General features: G+C 44.5%; 2 protein-coding genes across 3 annotated transcripts in view; one reads left to right on the forward strand and one right to left on the reverse strand.

The window, feature by feature from the left end:
• The window catches only part of SLC24A3 (solute carrier family 24 member 3), a 465,173-nt gene that overhangs the window by 376,777 nt on the left and 74,276 nt on the right, over nt 1-14,120 (forward strand). The gene's annotated exons all lie outside the window — the stretch shown is intronic.
• On the reverse strand, nt 1,798-2,196 carry LOC130832986 (KH domain-containing protein 3-like). The gene has a single exon (XM_057702142.1). The coding sequence runs from the start codon at nt 2,194-2,196 to the stop codon at nt 1,798-1,800; it is 399 nt and encodes a 132-aa protein (XP_057558125.1).

Raw genomic sequence — 14,120 nt, forward strand, 5'->3', positions numbered from 1 at the left:
ACACAGAGAAAAGATCACGTAGAAGGTCTTAGAGGAGATCATAGAGAAGAACTTGGATCCCCAAACTCCTAACTGGGGACACTTCCTACAAGGTTATACGACCAGGAAATGCCTGACCCACTGGAGACCTTCAGGTCGACCAGGAGTGAAGCCCATTAGGGCCATTCAGACTCCCTTGTTACCTGCAAGGCAAGGGTGAGCCAGGTCAGTGTCAGAGTCAGAGTCTGAGTGCAACTGGCACTTAGGGAAGGTCCAAGGAAATGCAGGCACTCACGTGGGGTCCCTTCTACTGAAGGATGAAGTTCCTGTTCTTCTTTCTAAGGAGCAGTACAGTTGCACACTATCCACTCTCCCCAGTCACCATCTCCCCATCTTTACCTGTAAAAATATTGTTATTGTTATTCCCTTACATCTGGATTTTCTGCTTTCTTAGGCTGTCTCTCCCACTAGCACCATAGCATCTCCACCATTAAAGATTTGGGCTTTTTTGAAGAGGAGAGAATTCCTTTACAGGCAGACCTCAGAGATTTTGCAGGTTCAGTTCCAGACCACTGCAATAAAGGAAATATCACAATAAAGTGAGTCAGGAATTTTTTGATTTCCCAGTGCATATATAAAAGTTATGTTTACTATACTGTAGTGGATAGGTATGCAATAGCATTATGTCTAAAAAACAATGTACATATGTTAATTTAAAAACAATGCTGTTGAGAAAATGGCACCAATAGACTTGATACAGGGTTACCACAAACTTGCAATCTGTAAAAATTGCAGTATCTGCAAAGCACAATAGAGCAAAGTGCAGTAAAGCAAGGTATGCCTGTACTTAGTTTCAGCACGTAGGCTTAGCATGATTTTTTACCATTCTGTTTTTATAAACCTCAAGGCCACTTACGCCTCCTTTGGACATAAAGGAATCTTGACTCTTGTGTTTACCAGGCAGATGGGCTGAGGATGGATGAAAAGGCACAGAAAGAAAACTATTCAGTTTTCTTGGGGGAGGAGGATTATGATAAAATAGATAAAGGTACCATACATTGTAAGAAGCAAAGAAGAGAAGACTAAGTCATCCTGACCAATATTATTTTAATTGTTCCACTACGTTAGTTAGCAGACGGAACCCCATGGTGCCTTCCCTTGAGAAGAATGTTCAGTTGAGTGATTTGTGAGATATTTAGCTGTCACATTCATTGAACAAGTATAAACACTGGGTAATAATAAGTGACAAGATTTTAGAAGGGGACATGGATTAGCACAGGTAGAAGCAAATTTGAAGTAACTTTAAAGGAAATTTTAATCAGTTGCCAAGCTGAACAGATACCTTAAGGAAATACCTGCAAACGTGGAAATGCTCATGTCACTGGTGAGGAGAGAGAGCATCAGAGTGACGGTAGCAAGAGGGTGGAATAGGAAGCCCCAGGCACCCCTTCCCCCATGGAGACACCAACTTACACCAGTAATGTGGATCAGGCACCCCTCCCCCCATGGAGACACCAACTTACACCAATAATGTGGATCAGGCACCCCTCCCCCCATGGAGACACCAACTTACACCAATAATGTGGATCAGGCACCCCTCCCCCCATGGAGACACCAACTTACACCAGTAATGTGGATCAGGCACCCCTCCCCCCATGGAGACACCAACTTACACCAATAATGTGGATCAGGCACCCCTCCCCCCATGGAGACAGCAACTTACACCAATAATGTGGATCAGGCACCCCTTCCCCATGGAGACACCAACTTACACCAATAATGTGGATCAGGCACCCCTTCCCCCATAGAGACACCAACTTACAACAATAATATGGACCAGGTGTGTGAATGATATACTGCCTTTGTGAGAACTTCAAAAGCCAGTCGATGATAGTCAGCCAAGTTCATGATCATCTTGGATACATCCTTCTGGTAATAAGGCCGGCCAAATATCAAGATCTCAGCCTCGCCGTCCGGGTCCCAGTGATTAACGTGAAGCAGGGTTTGCGACACACACTCAACGTGCGGGATGTGCTCTCCTCCCGGGCCGAAGATCGCTTCCACCAACCAGGACTCCAGGTGAACTGCCCTCGGACTCTTCAGGTACTCGGAGTGAAACCAGTAGGGCCGCTTGGTGAGGTTACCGAGCATCTCGATGGGCGTCCCTTCTCGCTGCTCCAGTTGAACGAGGGTCGGAAACCGCTTGGGAGCGGCCATGCCCCGGCGGGCCTCGCAGGAGGCGACGGGCCCGCTGCAAACCGCAGATGTCAGTTGGTACAGCCACTATGGAAAACAATTTGGAGGTTCCTTAAAAAACTACAAATAGAACTACCATATGATCCAGTAATCCCACTCCTGGGCATATACCCAAAGAAAACCATAATCCCAAAAGAAACTTGTACCATCATGTTTATTGCAGCACTCTTTACAATAGCCAGGACATGGAAGCAACCTAAATGCCCATCAACAAATGAATGGATACAGAAGATGTGGCATATATATACAATGGAATATTACTCAGCTATAAAAAGGGATGAGATGGAGCTATATGTAATGAGGTGGATAGAACTACAATCTGTCATACAGAGTGAAGTAAGTCAGAAAGAGAAAGACAAATATTGTATGCTAACTCACATATACGGAATCTAAAAATGGTACTGATGAACTCAGTGACAAGAACAGGGAAGCAGATACAGGGAATGGACTGGAGAACTCGAGGTATGGGAGGGGGTGGGGGGTGAAGGGGAAACTGAGAAGAAGCGGGAGAGTAGTACAGACATATATATACTACCAACTGTAAAATAGTCAGTGGGAAGTTGTTGTATAACAAAGGGAGTCCAACTCGAGGATGGAAGTTGGCTTAGAGGACTGGGGCAGGGAGGGTGGGGGGGAATCGAGGGGGGGGCGTCAAGGAAGGGAGGAAAAAAAAAAAAAAAAAGCCAGTCGAGAGGTCACAGCACCCCAGGTGAGTGCAACGACAAAAAGAGGCACATTGGGGCAGGTAGGAAAGTCCATTGCGCTTACCTGTCATACTCCATCCGCCTCCCAGCACAGTGCAGCCTGATCAGGAGAAAACTCCCTTCTCACTGCCTCTCCCTCTGGAGGGAAGAGAAAGATGGAACGCACGTCCAGTGTTCTGGCTGTTGAGGGTGCTGCCCAAGGGACCAGTTTCTGTCTTGCCTGACTCAGATCTTCGACAGGGAAAGCAGTAGCAATCTTTGGGTGTCTGGGGGTCACTAGAAGGAAGGTGACCCCCCTTGCCAGAGAACCAGAGAAACTGCAGCCTCACAGACAGACACCAAGGGGAGCTCATGAGTAGAAACAGATGCATTTTGGGACTTCCCGCAGTGGTTAAGAATCCGCCTGCCAATGCAGGGGACATGGGTTCAAGCCCTGGTCCGGGAAGATCCCAGATGCCACGGAGCAGCTAAGCCCGTGCGCCACAACTACTGAGCCTGTGCTCTAGAACCTGTGAGCCACAACTACTGAGCCCGCGTGTCTAGAGCCTGTGCTCCACAATAAGAGAAGCCACAGCAATGGGAAGCCCAAGCACCACAATGAAGAGTAGCCCCCACTCTCCGCAACTAGAGAAAGCACGCACAGCAATGAAGATCCAACACAGCCAAAAATAAAATTAATTAATTAATTAATTAAAAAAAAGAAGAAAGAAACAGGTGTATTTCTTCAGCTGGGAAATTACACATAAAAGCCCAGAGAAGACGCAACTCCAGAAAAGGTTTGAGAAACCTGTAGAATCTCTCACTGGTCTGCTTGGTGACAATTTTCCCGGGTACGGAAACAATCTGTAAAGACTGGGAGAAATGGCTATTTTTTTCAGATGCCCAAATCTCAAGATAAAAAGGCACACAAAAAATCAGGGGAACATGGTCAAATCAAAGGACTAAAAAAAATCTCCAGAACCTGACCCTAAAGAAATGGAGTCCTATGAACTGTCTGATAAAAAAAATTCAAAATAGCTATCGTAAAGATCCTCAACGAGCTAAAGAGACCACAGATAACTAAATGAAATCAGGTCGGTAATGTATGAACAAAAGGAGAATATCAGCCAAGAGAGAGAAATGATTTTAAAAGAACGAAACAGAAATTCTGTAGCTGAAGAATAAAGTAACTGAATGGAAAAATTCACTAGAGGGGCACAAGAATGTTTAGAATAAGCCAAAATACAGCAACTCTTCTTTTTTTAAATTACATTTTAAATTTTATAGAGTCCTAAGGCCTCTTGCCTCTCCTTCTGTCTCATTTTGATAATCGGGAAGAGCAGAGGAAATGCATGTGGTGGAAACATCATTCTGTGTACTTTCGCGATAGTGGGATTTGTGGAGAGGGAGGGTAGGTTGAAATTATGGGCTTAAAGAAGGATTTTGCAATTATCCTTCATTCTGTTATAATTAGTAAGCCTCTCTGTGGGCAACGCAGGGACTGTTTGACCACACTTTAGTCTCAGAATTCAGTGTTACAGCATTCTTGAGGACCAAGACTGGGTCCCCAGTTTCTGTAACTGGGCTGTGGGTGCTGAGACGGTCCACACAGCCGCCACCCTCAGCCACGCTAAGGCTTCTCTGTGTGTCTGCAGGAAATCACGCAAGAGTTAAAAGTGTGAACGTGGCTGAGCCTGGAGGACATTATGCTGAGTGACATAAGCCAGACACGAAAGGACAGATGTTGTATGACCCCACGTATGTGAAGTACCCAGAGGAATAATCAGGTTCATACAGAGCAAGTAGAAGGGTGGTCACCAGGAGCTGGGGTGGAAGAGGAGTTAGTGTTTAATGGATACAGAGTTTAAGTTTACGAAGATGAAAAAGTTCTGAAGATGGGTGGTGGTGATGGTCGCACAACAATTTTTTTGCTGTTTCAGTGACTTTAAATTGATAAAGAGTCTATTCATTTACAAAATTCACTTATCCCGTTCATTTGTAGGATTCAAAGTGTTAAAGATTTCATTTACCCAAGTGGAAAAAAAAGACTAAGTAGTCATTTTTAAGTGCCATTTCCCAAGAATATGCCCCATGTTTCAAAATTATTGTTTGTGCTTTTACATGACAATACTCACATCCTACTAACGACCGCATTATTCACTGATGCCGCTGAACTGTGCACTTGAAAGTGGTGAAGATGATAATTCTGATGTCATGTATATTTTACCACAGAAACAGAGTTTAAAAAAATACGAGCAACGTAGGCTTCAGACGCTGGCAAATGTGGACCTGAGGCTGCCACTCTTAGCAAGTCCCTCTGCTGTTCTAACCTCTGTTTGCCTCTCTGTAAAGTGGGAGTGACCACAGGCACCCACACAGGATTTTTGGGAGAGATGGAGGGTGAGGCAGTTTCATTAAAGACACCTACTCCCCAGGCACTGCCTTGGGTACAGGGCTTTGGGGCCCCAGCTGGCCTAAGGAAAGCAGGACACTTTGATCTCAGAAAAAGAATTTGAACCCTGATTTGAACCCTTGCTAGGCATGGAATCGGTGGAGGTCAGCCCCACCTGGCACCTGGTGCGTTGAGGTTCACGCCAGGACAGTTGTATTAGTTTCCTACCATCACTGTCACAAAGTACCACAAACTTAGGGGCTTCAAACAACACAAACTGATCTTCTGACAGTTCTGGAGGTCAGAAGTCTAAAGTTAGAGCACCAGTAGGTCTATGTTTCTTCTGGGAGCTATAGGGGAGAATCTGATGCCTTGTCTTTTTTGGCTTCTAGAGGCACCCGCCTTCCTTGGCTCAGGGCCCCTTCCTTGTATCACTCCAGCCTCTTGCTTTGTCACCATGTCTCCTACTACTCTCTCTGACCCTCCTCGTCCTCTCTTCTTGGGGCCCTTATAATTACTTTGAACCCACCCAGGTAGTCCAGGAAAATCTCCCCATCTCAAGATCCGTAATTTGACATCTGTGAAGTCCCTCTTAGCATGTAAGCTAATCTACCCTCCGGTTCTGGGATGCAGATGTGGATGTCTCTGTGGGCCGTTGTTCAGGCAGTTTGTTTCTTCAGGAGACCATCAAACAGCCCCTATGTCACCCCTGAGCCCAGCCCAAGGGGTGAAGAGCAGGACAGCTCTGGGCATGCTGTCCTAGGCAGTCTTTTAAAAATGCTCAGCCTGGTCCTGGAATGTATTGGGTTGTTTGGATTTGACAGCCAGGCTGCGTAGACTACCTCCCACGCAGGAGTTTGTCTTCATTGTGCATTGTAAGCTCCTACAAGATAGGGACCCGCCTCCCATTTTAGTTTTATTACTTGAGGCAAAACCAGTCTTTTATATAATGCTTACAAGCTTGGGCTTTGGAGCCGGTCAGCTGGCTCCGTTACTGGACACACAAGCTTCGCAGGTGACCGTGATCCTCGGTTTTCCACATCTGTAAAATGCAGACAACATCACGTAGCCCTGCCTGAGTCAGCTGGGGCTGCCTTAGCAAAGTACCACAGACCAGGGGGCTTAGACAACAGAAATGTATTTTCTTATACATCTGGAAGCCAAAAGTCTGAGATGCAGGTGTTGGCAGGGTTAGTTTATTCTGAAGTCTCTCTCCTTGGCTTGTAGATGGCCCTTTCCTCCTGTGTCTTCACGTGGTCCTCCCTTTGTGTTATCTGGGTCCAGATTTCCTCTTTTTATAAGACACCAGTTACATGGCATTAGAGCCCACCCTAGGAACCTCATTTTAACCGAATTACCTCTGTAAAGGCCCTATCCCCAAATGCAGTCCCATTCTGAGGTCCTGGGGATTAGGGCTACAGATTATGAGTTTGGGGGTGGGGGGTACACGACTCAGCCCGTAACAGCCACCCGTCTTCAAGAGCTGCGTGGGAATGAAATGCACTGAAGCCTGTAGGGAAGAGTCATTAGGATGGGGCCGGGCACTTGTAAATATTCAATAAAAGGCTACTGCTGCTGCTATTCTTTTCCAAGGAAGTTAGCCAGCACTCCCTCCCACCCCTTTCTATATCTGCTATAAAATAGTTCACATGTTTATAAGAGGCAGAAAAGCTTCCTGTGCCTTGCATTTCCTTTGGAGTTCCCTACTCAGCGTTTATGTTTATGCTCATGGCCGGGCCTGAGTACTGAGATGCTGCCAGTCGGAAGGGATGCGTTTTGAGTGGTTTGCTCCATGGTAGTGGAATTCATATGCTGTGAGAGGAGGCTGCTTATCTCTTTGGAATGTCATTATCAAGGCCAGCCCGAGCCACCGTCTTCAGTGCAGCAATGCTGGCTTTGATTTTCTTGGACCACTTTTGATCTGGTTGGATCATGCCCTTTCACTCTTGGGATCTAGAGTTTTCATAGAAGAATTGAGAAAATGATTCTCACATTGACAGATCCCCATTGCCCAGCTGGCACCGGGAACTCTGCCTGGGAGACTCTTGTCCCGCTAAGGAGGAAATGAAAGGCTTTGCACTATGTGGATCCAGATACTCACCTAGATCAAAAGACTTGTATGGGGACTTCCCTGGTGGTCCAGTGGTAAAGAATCCATCCTGCCAATGCTGGGGACGCGGGTTCAATCCTTGGTTGGGGAACTAAGATCCCACACATGGCAGGGCAACTAAGCCTGCGTGCCACAACTACTGAGCTCGTGCGCCTCAGCTAGAGAGCCTGCATGGTGCAAACTACAGAGCCCATGCGCTCTGGAACCCTCGCACCACAACTAGAGAAAAGAAAACCCACATGCCACAACTGAAAGAATCCTGCGCCACAACGAAGAGCCCGCACGCTGCAATGAAAGATCTCGCATGCCTCAATGAAGATCCTACATACCACAATTAAGACCCCACACAGCCAAGAAGAAAAAGACTTGTCCCAAAATGGTCAGAGCAGCTTTAATCATCACACCTCAAAACATCCCAAATATCCCTCGACAGGTAAATAGATAAACAAATGGAATAATGATCAGCAATGAAAAGGAACAAATTATTGGTACACACAGCAGAGCTGAAGCCCAGAACTACGCTGAGTGAAAGGGAGCAGGTGCAAAAATGCACACGCTGTGTGATTTCACTTATACGAAGTTCTAGGACAGTGAAAAAACTACACCATGGTGTTAGAAACTGGGTCAGCAGCAGATTCGGTGGGGATGGATGGTGTGACTGGCTGGAAGGGGGGTGGGGGACGCTTCGGTGGGTGACAGAAATGTTCTATATCCTGACGGGGGCGGTGGTTACATGAACATACACATTTGTTTATACCTCACTCAACTGTACATCTTAAATGGATGCATTTTATTGCTTATAAATGAGTCTCCAAAATTTTTCTTTAAAAAGCAATCCACAGATAAAACAACATCCAACCAAACAGAAGAAAATTAATGTCATCAGTTTCACAGCCCATGAAATTAGAAAAAAAAAAAAAAAAACAGATATCTGACTGCATTTTTCATATTTGTGCTTGTGTTTATCTCACACGAACAGGGTATTTCTGATTCACTGATGGCTGTGAAATGTGCCCATTTTTGAGCAGAGGATCTGTTCTTTCTTCTGGTTGGTTCTCAGGAGGGATGCTTACCTCCCTGTCTACAAGCTTATGGCAATGAAGCTATGATGCACAGAGGGAGTGAATGCCTTTTCTTGGACACCAAGAGTAGTCTGGAAACTTTCCTGATTGTGTTGATCCAGAGCAGGGAAAACTTCCACCCAGAGCACCTATAGGAACGGATGGAGGTGGAGATGGGTGCACTTCAAGGGTGTCCTGGGTCCTGGAGCTGCTCTCAGAGCTCCCAGCACAGAATCAGAGGGTGTGGCATGTGAATCCGTTGCTGGGGAAGGAGTTATCAGAGTCATTCATCAAAGGACCCTCTTTGTGCCTCGGGTATCTATTGCTCTGTAACTGGCCACCCAAATCAGTGGTGTAAAATAACAACTGTTTCATTCTCAGTAAGTCTGTGCTCTGGGAACTTGGACAGATCACAGGAGGGATGGCTTGTCTCTGGTCTTCCCTGTCTAGGGGAATTCTGGAAATACTAGGAAATACTAGGGCTATGCATTGTCACTGGAAGTACTGGACTGACTGGAGATGACCTGAATGGTGGGGCTGGGGTCATCTGGAAGATTCCTGGACGGGTAACTTGAGGCTGGGCTCAGCTGGGACCATCTGTCACCTGGAACGCCTGTGGCCTCCCCACATGGTGGGGGCCTCCTCAAACCATGGCAGCTCTAGGGCATCAGATGACTTTCCCGGCAGATCAGGGCTCTGAAAATAAAGCAGATGCTGTGTGGCCTCTTGTGTTGTACTCTGTTGGTCAGAAAGCCACAAGCCCACATGGACTCACAAGGAGGGGACATAGAGCCCCAACTCCTGATGAGAGGAGTGTCCAAGAACTTGTGACCATGTTTGAAAACCACCCTAATCCTAAAACGAGTGAATCAGTTGGCCCTTTCCCATCTCCATCAACTGACAAGTGGCTTTCCGAAGGCAAAACCAGAAGAATGGTCTTTAGGTGTGGGACGATCTGTCTAGGTAGCCTTGTGACTTCTGCTATAAGAGTCTGTGGCTGAGAACGCCAAGTCTGCACTAACACTGGACCTTTACAGTGTCCAGAATTGTACTGACAGAAGACTCATCAAGTAAGTAGTCAGGTAAACACACTCAGGTATCACATCCCCTCTTTGGGGCCCTACAACACTGAGCACACACCCTAAAGTGTGCCTACCTACACATCCTACGTTCCTTCACAGAGCCAGCAATCAGCTCTCCCACTTGGAGGAATTGGGGAAAGTAGGCTCATTCACTGCAAGGAAAGCTCAGCCAGTTGCCATATGACTCTGCCCCTGGTTTGTATGTATGATCACACTTCCAAAGACCATCAGGCATGCGAGGTCTTTTCCAAAGAAGGATCAAAATGGACAAACAGAACAGCTGTCCACCAAGTAACCAAAGATAGTTCAGGTGACAGAAATGAACTTTAAAAAATGTAATTTGTATCCTCATGAGTTTCATAAGCATATTAAAGCCATAAACCCAGAACAGGCTGCTATTTAAAAGGTGGGGGGAGGCAATCAGTAAACTGTTTTTAAAAGCTTTTTTAAAGATTTTGCACTTTATTTTTTTTCTTTTGCATTAGGGTTTATTACAAGATGTTGAATATAATTCCCTGTGCTATCCAGTAGGACCTTGCTGTTTATCTATTTTATATATAGTAGTTTATATCTACTAATCTCAAACTCCTAATTTATCCCTCCCCCCTGCCCCCATTTTTAAAAATTTTAATGTGACTCCCAATTGTTAAGAATGTGAAAAGGACTAAAATAATAAAATTGACATGCTGCTGACTAGAATAGAGACTTGAGAGACACAGGAATCATTCAGAGAAGGAAGAAGAAGTGACAGGAAATATGATAGAAAAATTAAGAAACATGGAGGATCAACCTGGGGACTCCAATATGAAATCTAACTGGAGTTCCAAAAGAAGAGAGAGCAGACGTTGGAGGAGAGGAAGTCAATAAATATACAATAGCAGGAAATTTCCTCTCAACAGCAGGAAAAGATACACCTATATATTGAAAGAGCTGACACAATGGCAGACACAAAGGATGAAAGTAAATCTGTACTGAGAAACAACTGCATGAAATGTTGAAACATCAGGCCAAAGACCCTGAAATTTTCAGAAAGGAAATAGGTCCTGTACAAAGGAATGGAAATGGACGAACTTCAGACTTCAGCTGGCAACACTGAGTGCCAGAGACAACAGAACTATACTTTGAATGTTAGGAAAAATGAGTTTGGACTAAGAATTCTATAGTTAGCTAAACAATCAATCAAATGGGAGATAAAATAAAAATATTTTCTAGCAAAAGCTTCAGAATTTCACCTATCACTTAACCTTTTTTAGGAAGCTGCTTAAGCATGTGCTTCAGCAAAATGAGGGTAAAATCTAAAAAAGAAGCTGGCAAAATTAACACAGAAGTCTAATGAAAAGAAATCCCAAAAAGCCAGCTGAGCAAGTCTGAAAAGGAAATGCCTCAAATTTTCAAAGAAAGAGATGTCTATGGAATTCATTGCAAGTCAAATTAAACAAATGTTAAGTGTCTTCACGTGTTGGTCATATGGGGAAGAAGGCACATGTTGAGTCTCCCAACAAGGAAAGAAATATAGTTTCCAACTCCAAGACCAAGTTCCATGCAGGAAAGGTATTGTGAATATATAGTGCAAACTAAAATATGGAAGAGTTGTTTTTTAAGGATGATATTTAAGGTAATAGACTCTATCTTGACAAAAGAACATTATCTGTCAAACGGCAAGTGGGTCATGACATTGACCCATAAGAGAAGGTTACAATCTGAGCACACTATTTGGCTCTACAGTGGGCAATATTCACTCTCGAGTAGTAATAATATAACTGCTATTTATTGTTTTTTCACATTCAGACTCAACCGTTAGATAAAACATAGACAACTAAAAGATGACGTAGACTAGAAAGTAAATGTTTTTAATGTTGACAACATAAAAATCAAGTTATACCTGAGAGAAGTTTAGAATGTAGAAGGTGGGATGAAGAGGTGGCTGAAGGGGGGGGATGTGAACACTTTTGCTGTACCTAGTGTGGAATCAAGAAGTACTTCTGAAAGCTAATGGAACATGAAATAGAGGAGAAAACCTTCAAAGATATGTTTGCCACAGTAACAATAATATACCTTCAAAATATTGAGTATAAGGGGATGTAAGGAACAATATAAATGAGTTCATCTTTATTTTTCATAGTGGGATTCAATAGATGATGCCGAAAATGGGTAAATCTAGAAAAAGCTGTTATGATCCTTTTATTTGGCATTAGAGAAATAAGAATAAAACAACTGAAAATGAAAATAAGGGATGACAAAGTTGTTTTTCCTTGTAGACCCTTACGTACTTATCTAATTGTTTAAATATGTGCAATTTAATTTTCTTAATATGGAAAAAAAGTCATTAAGATAACCCCTAGAAGGACTAACTCAAGTATCCAGGAGAGGAAGAGGAGCAGGGAGAAGAGAAACACCAAGAGTAGCTGTCTCTTATTACACGGGCTTTAATCAGAGCTCTAGACCTGTTACATAGATCAATGCACTTGATCCTCATAATAACCCTGGAGAGGGATGCTCTCATTAGCCCCATTTTGAAGATGGTGAAGCTGAGGCACAGAGATGTGACATAATAGCTTGCCCAAGGTCGTATGCCTGGGAATATTGAGGCTGGGATTTGAGCTCGGGGACTCTGGCCCGGGGTCCTGGTCTTCACCATCTGCCACCATGCTTTCCTCGTATTTCATAGTGAGAGGTCAGTAGAAATCAGGATACAGAGGCAGAAGCAAATTAGTTGGTATTAGTTTTGTGACACCTAAAATAACCAACAGCAGAAATGTTTAGAATGGTTACCGCTGGTGAGTGAGACGAGGGGCTGAGGGCAAGGGGAGGCAGAAGATTTTCATTTTCACGCACACTCAGTTGTACTGCTTGACTTTTTTTAACCATGATCATCAATTTTATGTTTGAAAATTTACCTTACACAAAACCTACAAATTTCAGTGGACTTTTAATTGAAAATCAGATAGAAATAGGAAGAAATTTATGAAAATTCAATGTATGACCTTTCTGTCTTCCAAGATTGTAAATAATTTGTATAAATGTACATGACGTGGGCAACCAAATGCACCCTTAGGAAATTTGATTTAAACATTTTATTAAGTATTTGTTTCATTTGAAGGGAAACGTACTAAAACTTTCTTACCAATACTTCTATCCAATTTTAAGACTCCAGACAATGATTAGACTTTATCAGTCTTGTGACTTATTAAATGTGAAGCAATTGATATATTACCTTTGAGACTAGATCATCAGAGGCTATGCAGCTTCTACCTGTTCTCTTGGGACACTTACATTTGGAGCCTAGAGCCCTCATTTAAGTGGCCTAACTGCCCTGAGGCTGCCATACTGTGAGGAAGCCCCAGCCACATGGAGAGGCCGTTGGTAGGTCAGGCCACGTAGCCCCAGCCGGGAACCCAGTTGACAGCCAACATCAGCCACCAGCCACGCCAGTGAACAAATCTTCCGATGATTCCAGCACCCTGCCTTTGAGTCTTTCCAGCTAAAAGTGAAAGCCAGCAATTCCACACTCTTGTTTTATCCTGATGTGACTCTCAAAGTAAATTTTTATTATAAATCCAGAAGAGATATTAAACAGATCTACCTTATAAGCAGAGTGATGCATGGCAACAGTGCTAGCATGTGGGCTCTGAAATATTCATAAGAAATATGTAAAATCTGTTGTTATTTCTCAAAAATCTCATACACAGGGGATGCGTTGTGTGGGACAGGGGATGTCTGGTAGTTTCTCATTTCTGATTATCTGGACATCCCTCAGCCTAACAGGTGGTAGCAGGATGGGGCAGTGGTCTCAGCCCCTGCTGGATGGTAGGAATCCCCTGTGAGGCTTTGAAAAAATCCCAGTGGCCCAGCTGCAGTCCGGCTCAGCTAACTCAGCATCCCTGGGGGATGGGACCCAGGCATGAGTGTTTCCGAAAGCTTCCAGATGGTTCCCGTGTGCAGCCACAGTTGAGAGTCTGATTCAAAAGATCTGGGGTGGGAAATAAAAAAGGGAATTCCCTGGCGTTCCAGTGGTTAGGACTCTGCACTTTCACTGCCGGGGCCAGTTTCAATCCCTGCTTGGGGGGAAATAAGATCCCACAAGCTGTGCAGCACAGCCAAAAGAAAAATAAAAGTCTGGGGTGGGCCCAGGAATCTATCACCCAACAGACCCGGGTCATTCTTATGACCAGCAAAGTTGAGTAATCCCCAGCAAGGGGGTAACTGTGTAGGCTCCGCAGGTATTCAGACCTGGTTCAAGATGTGGCTTAATCACTTTCAAACTGTGACCCTTGGGCAGGTCATGTAGCCTCACTTAGCCCTGGTTGACTCATCTGTAAGAGGGGAAGAGTAAAAGGTTGGAAGGAAAAAGGCAGGCAGGTAAAGTGCTTGGTGCAGCGTGTGGCACATAAGAGCCAATTTTTAAATGTTGGTTATCAAGGAAGGGGCTCCATCGCAGGCCATGACCTCCTGGGAAACAGCCTAATACCAGGTCCCTGAAGCCCCGAATTGTTCAGAGAGGATTTTTCTTCCCTGGGAACAAGACAGGACCCTCCAGCTAAAGCCACTCTTTGTTCC

The sequence above is a fragment of the Hippopotamus amphibius genome, chromosome 12, assembly GCF_030028045.1.
Source record: "Hippopotamus amphibius kiboko isolate mHipAmp2 chromosome 12, mHipAmp2.hap2, whole genome shotgun sequence".
Taxonomy (NCBI): Eukaryota; Metazoa; Chordata; class Mammalia; order Artiodactyla; family Hippopotamidae; genus Hippopotamus; species Hippopotamus amphibius.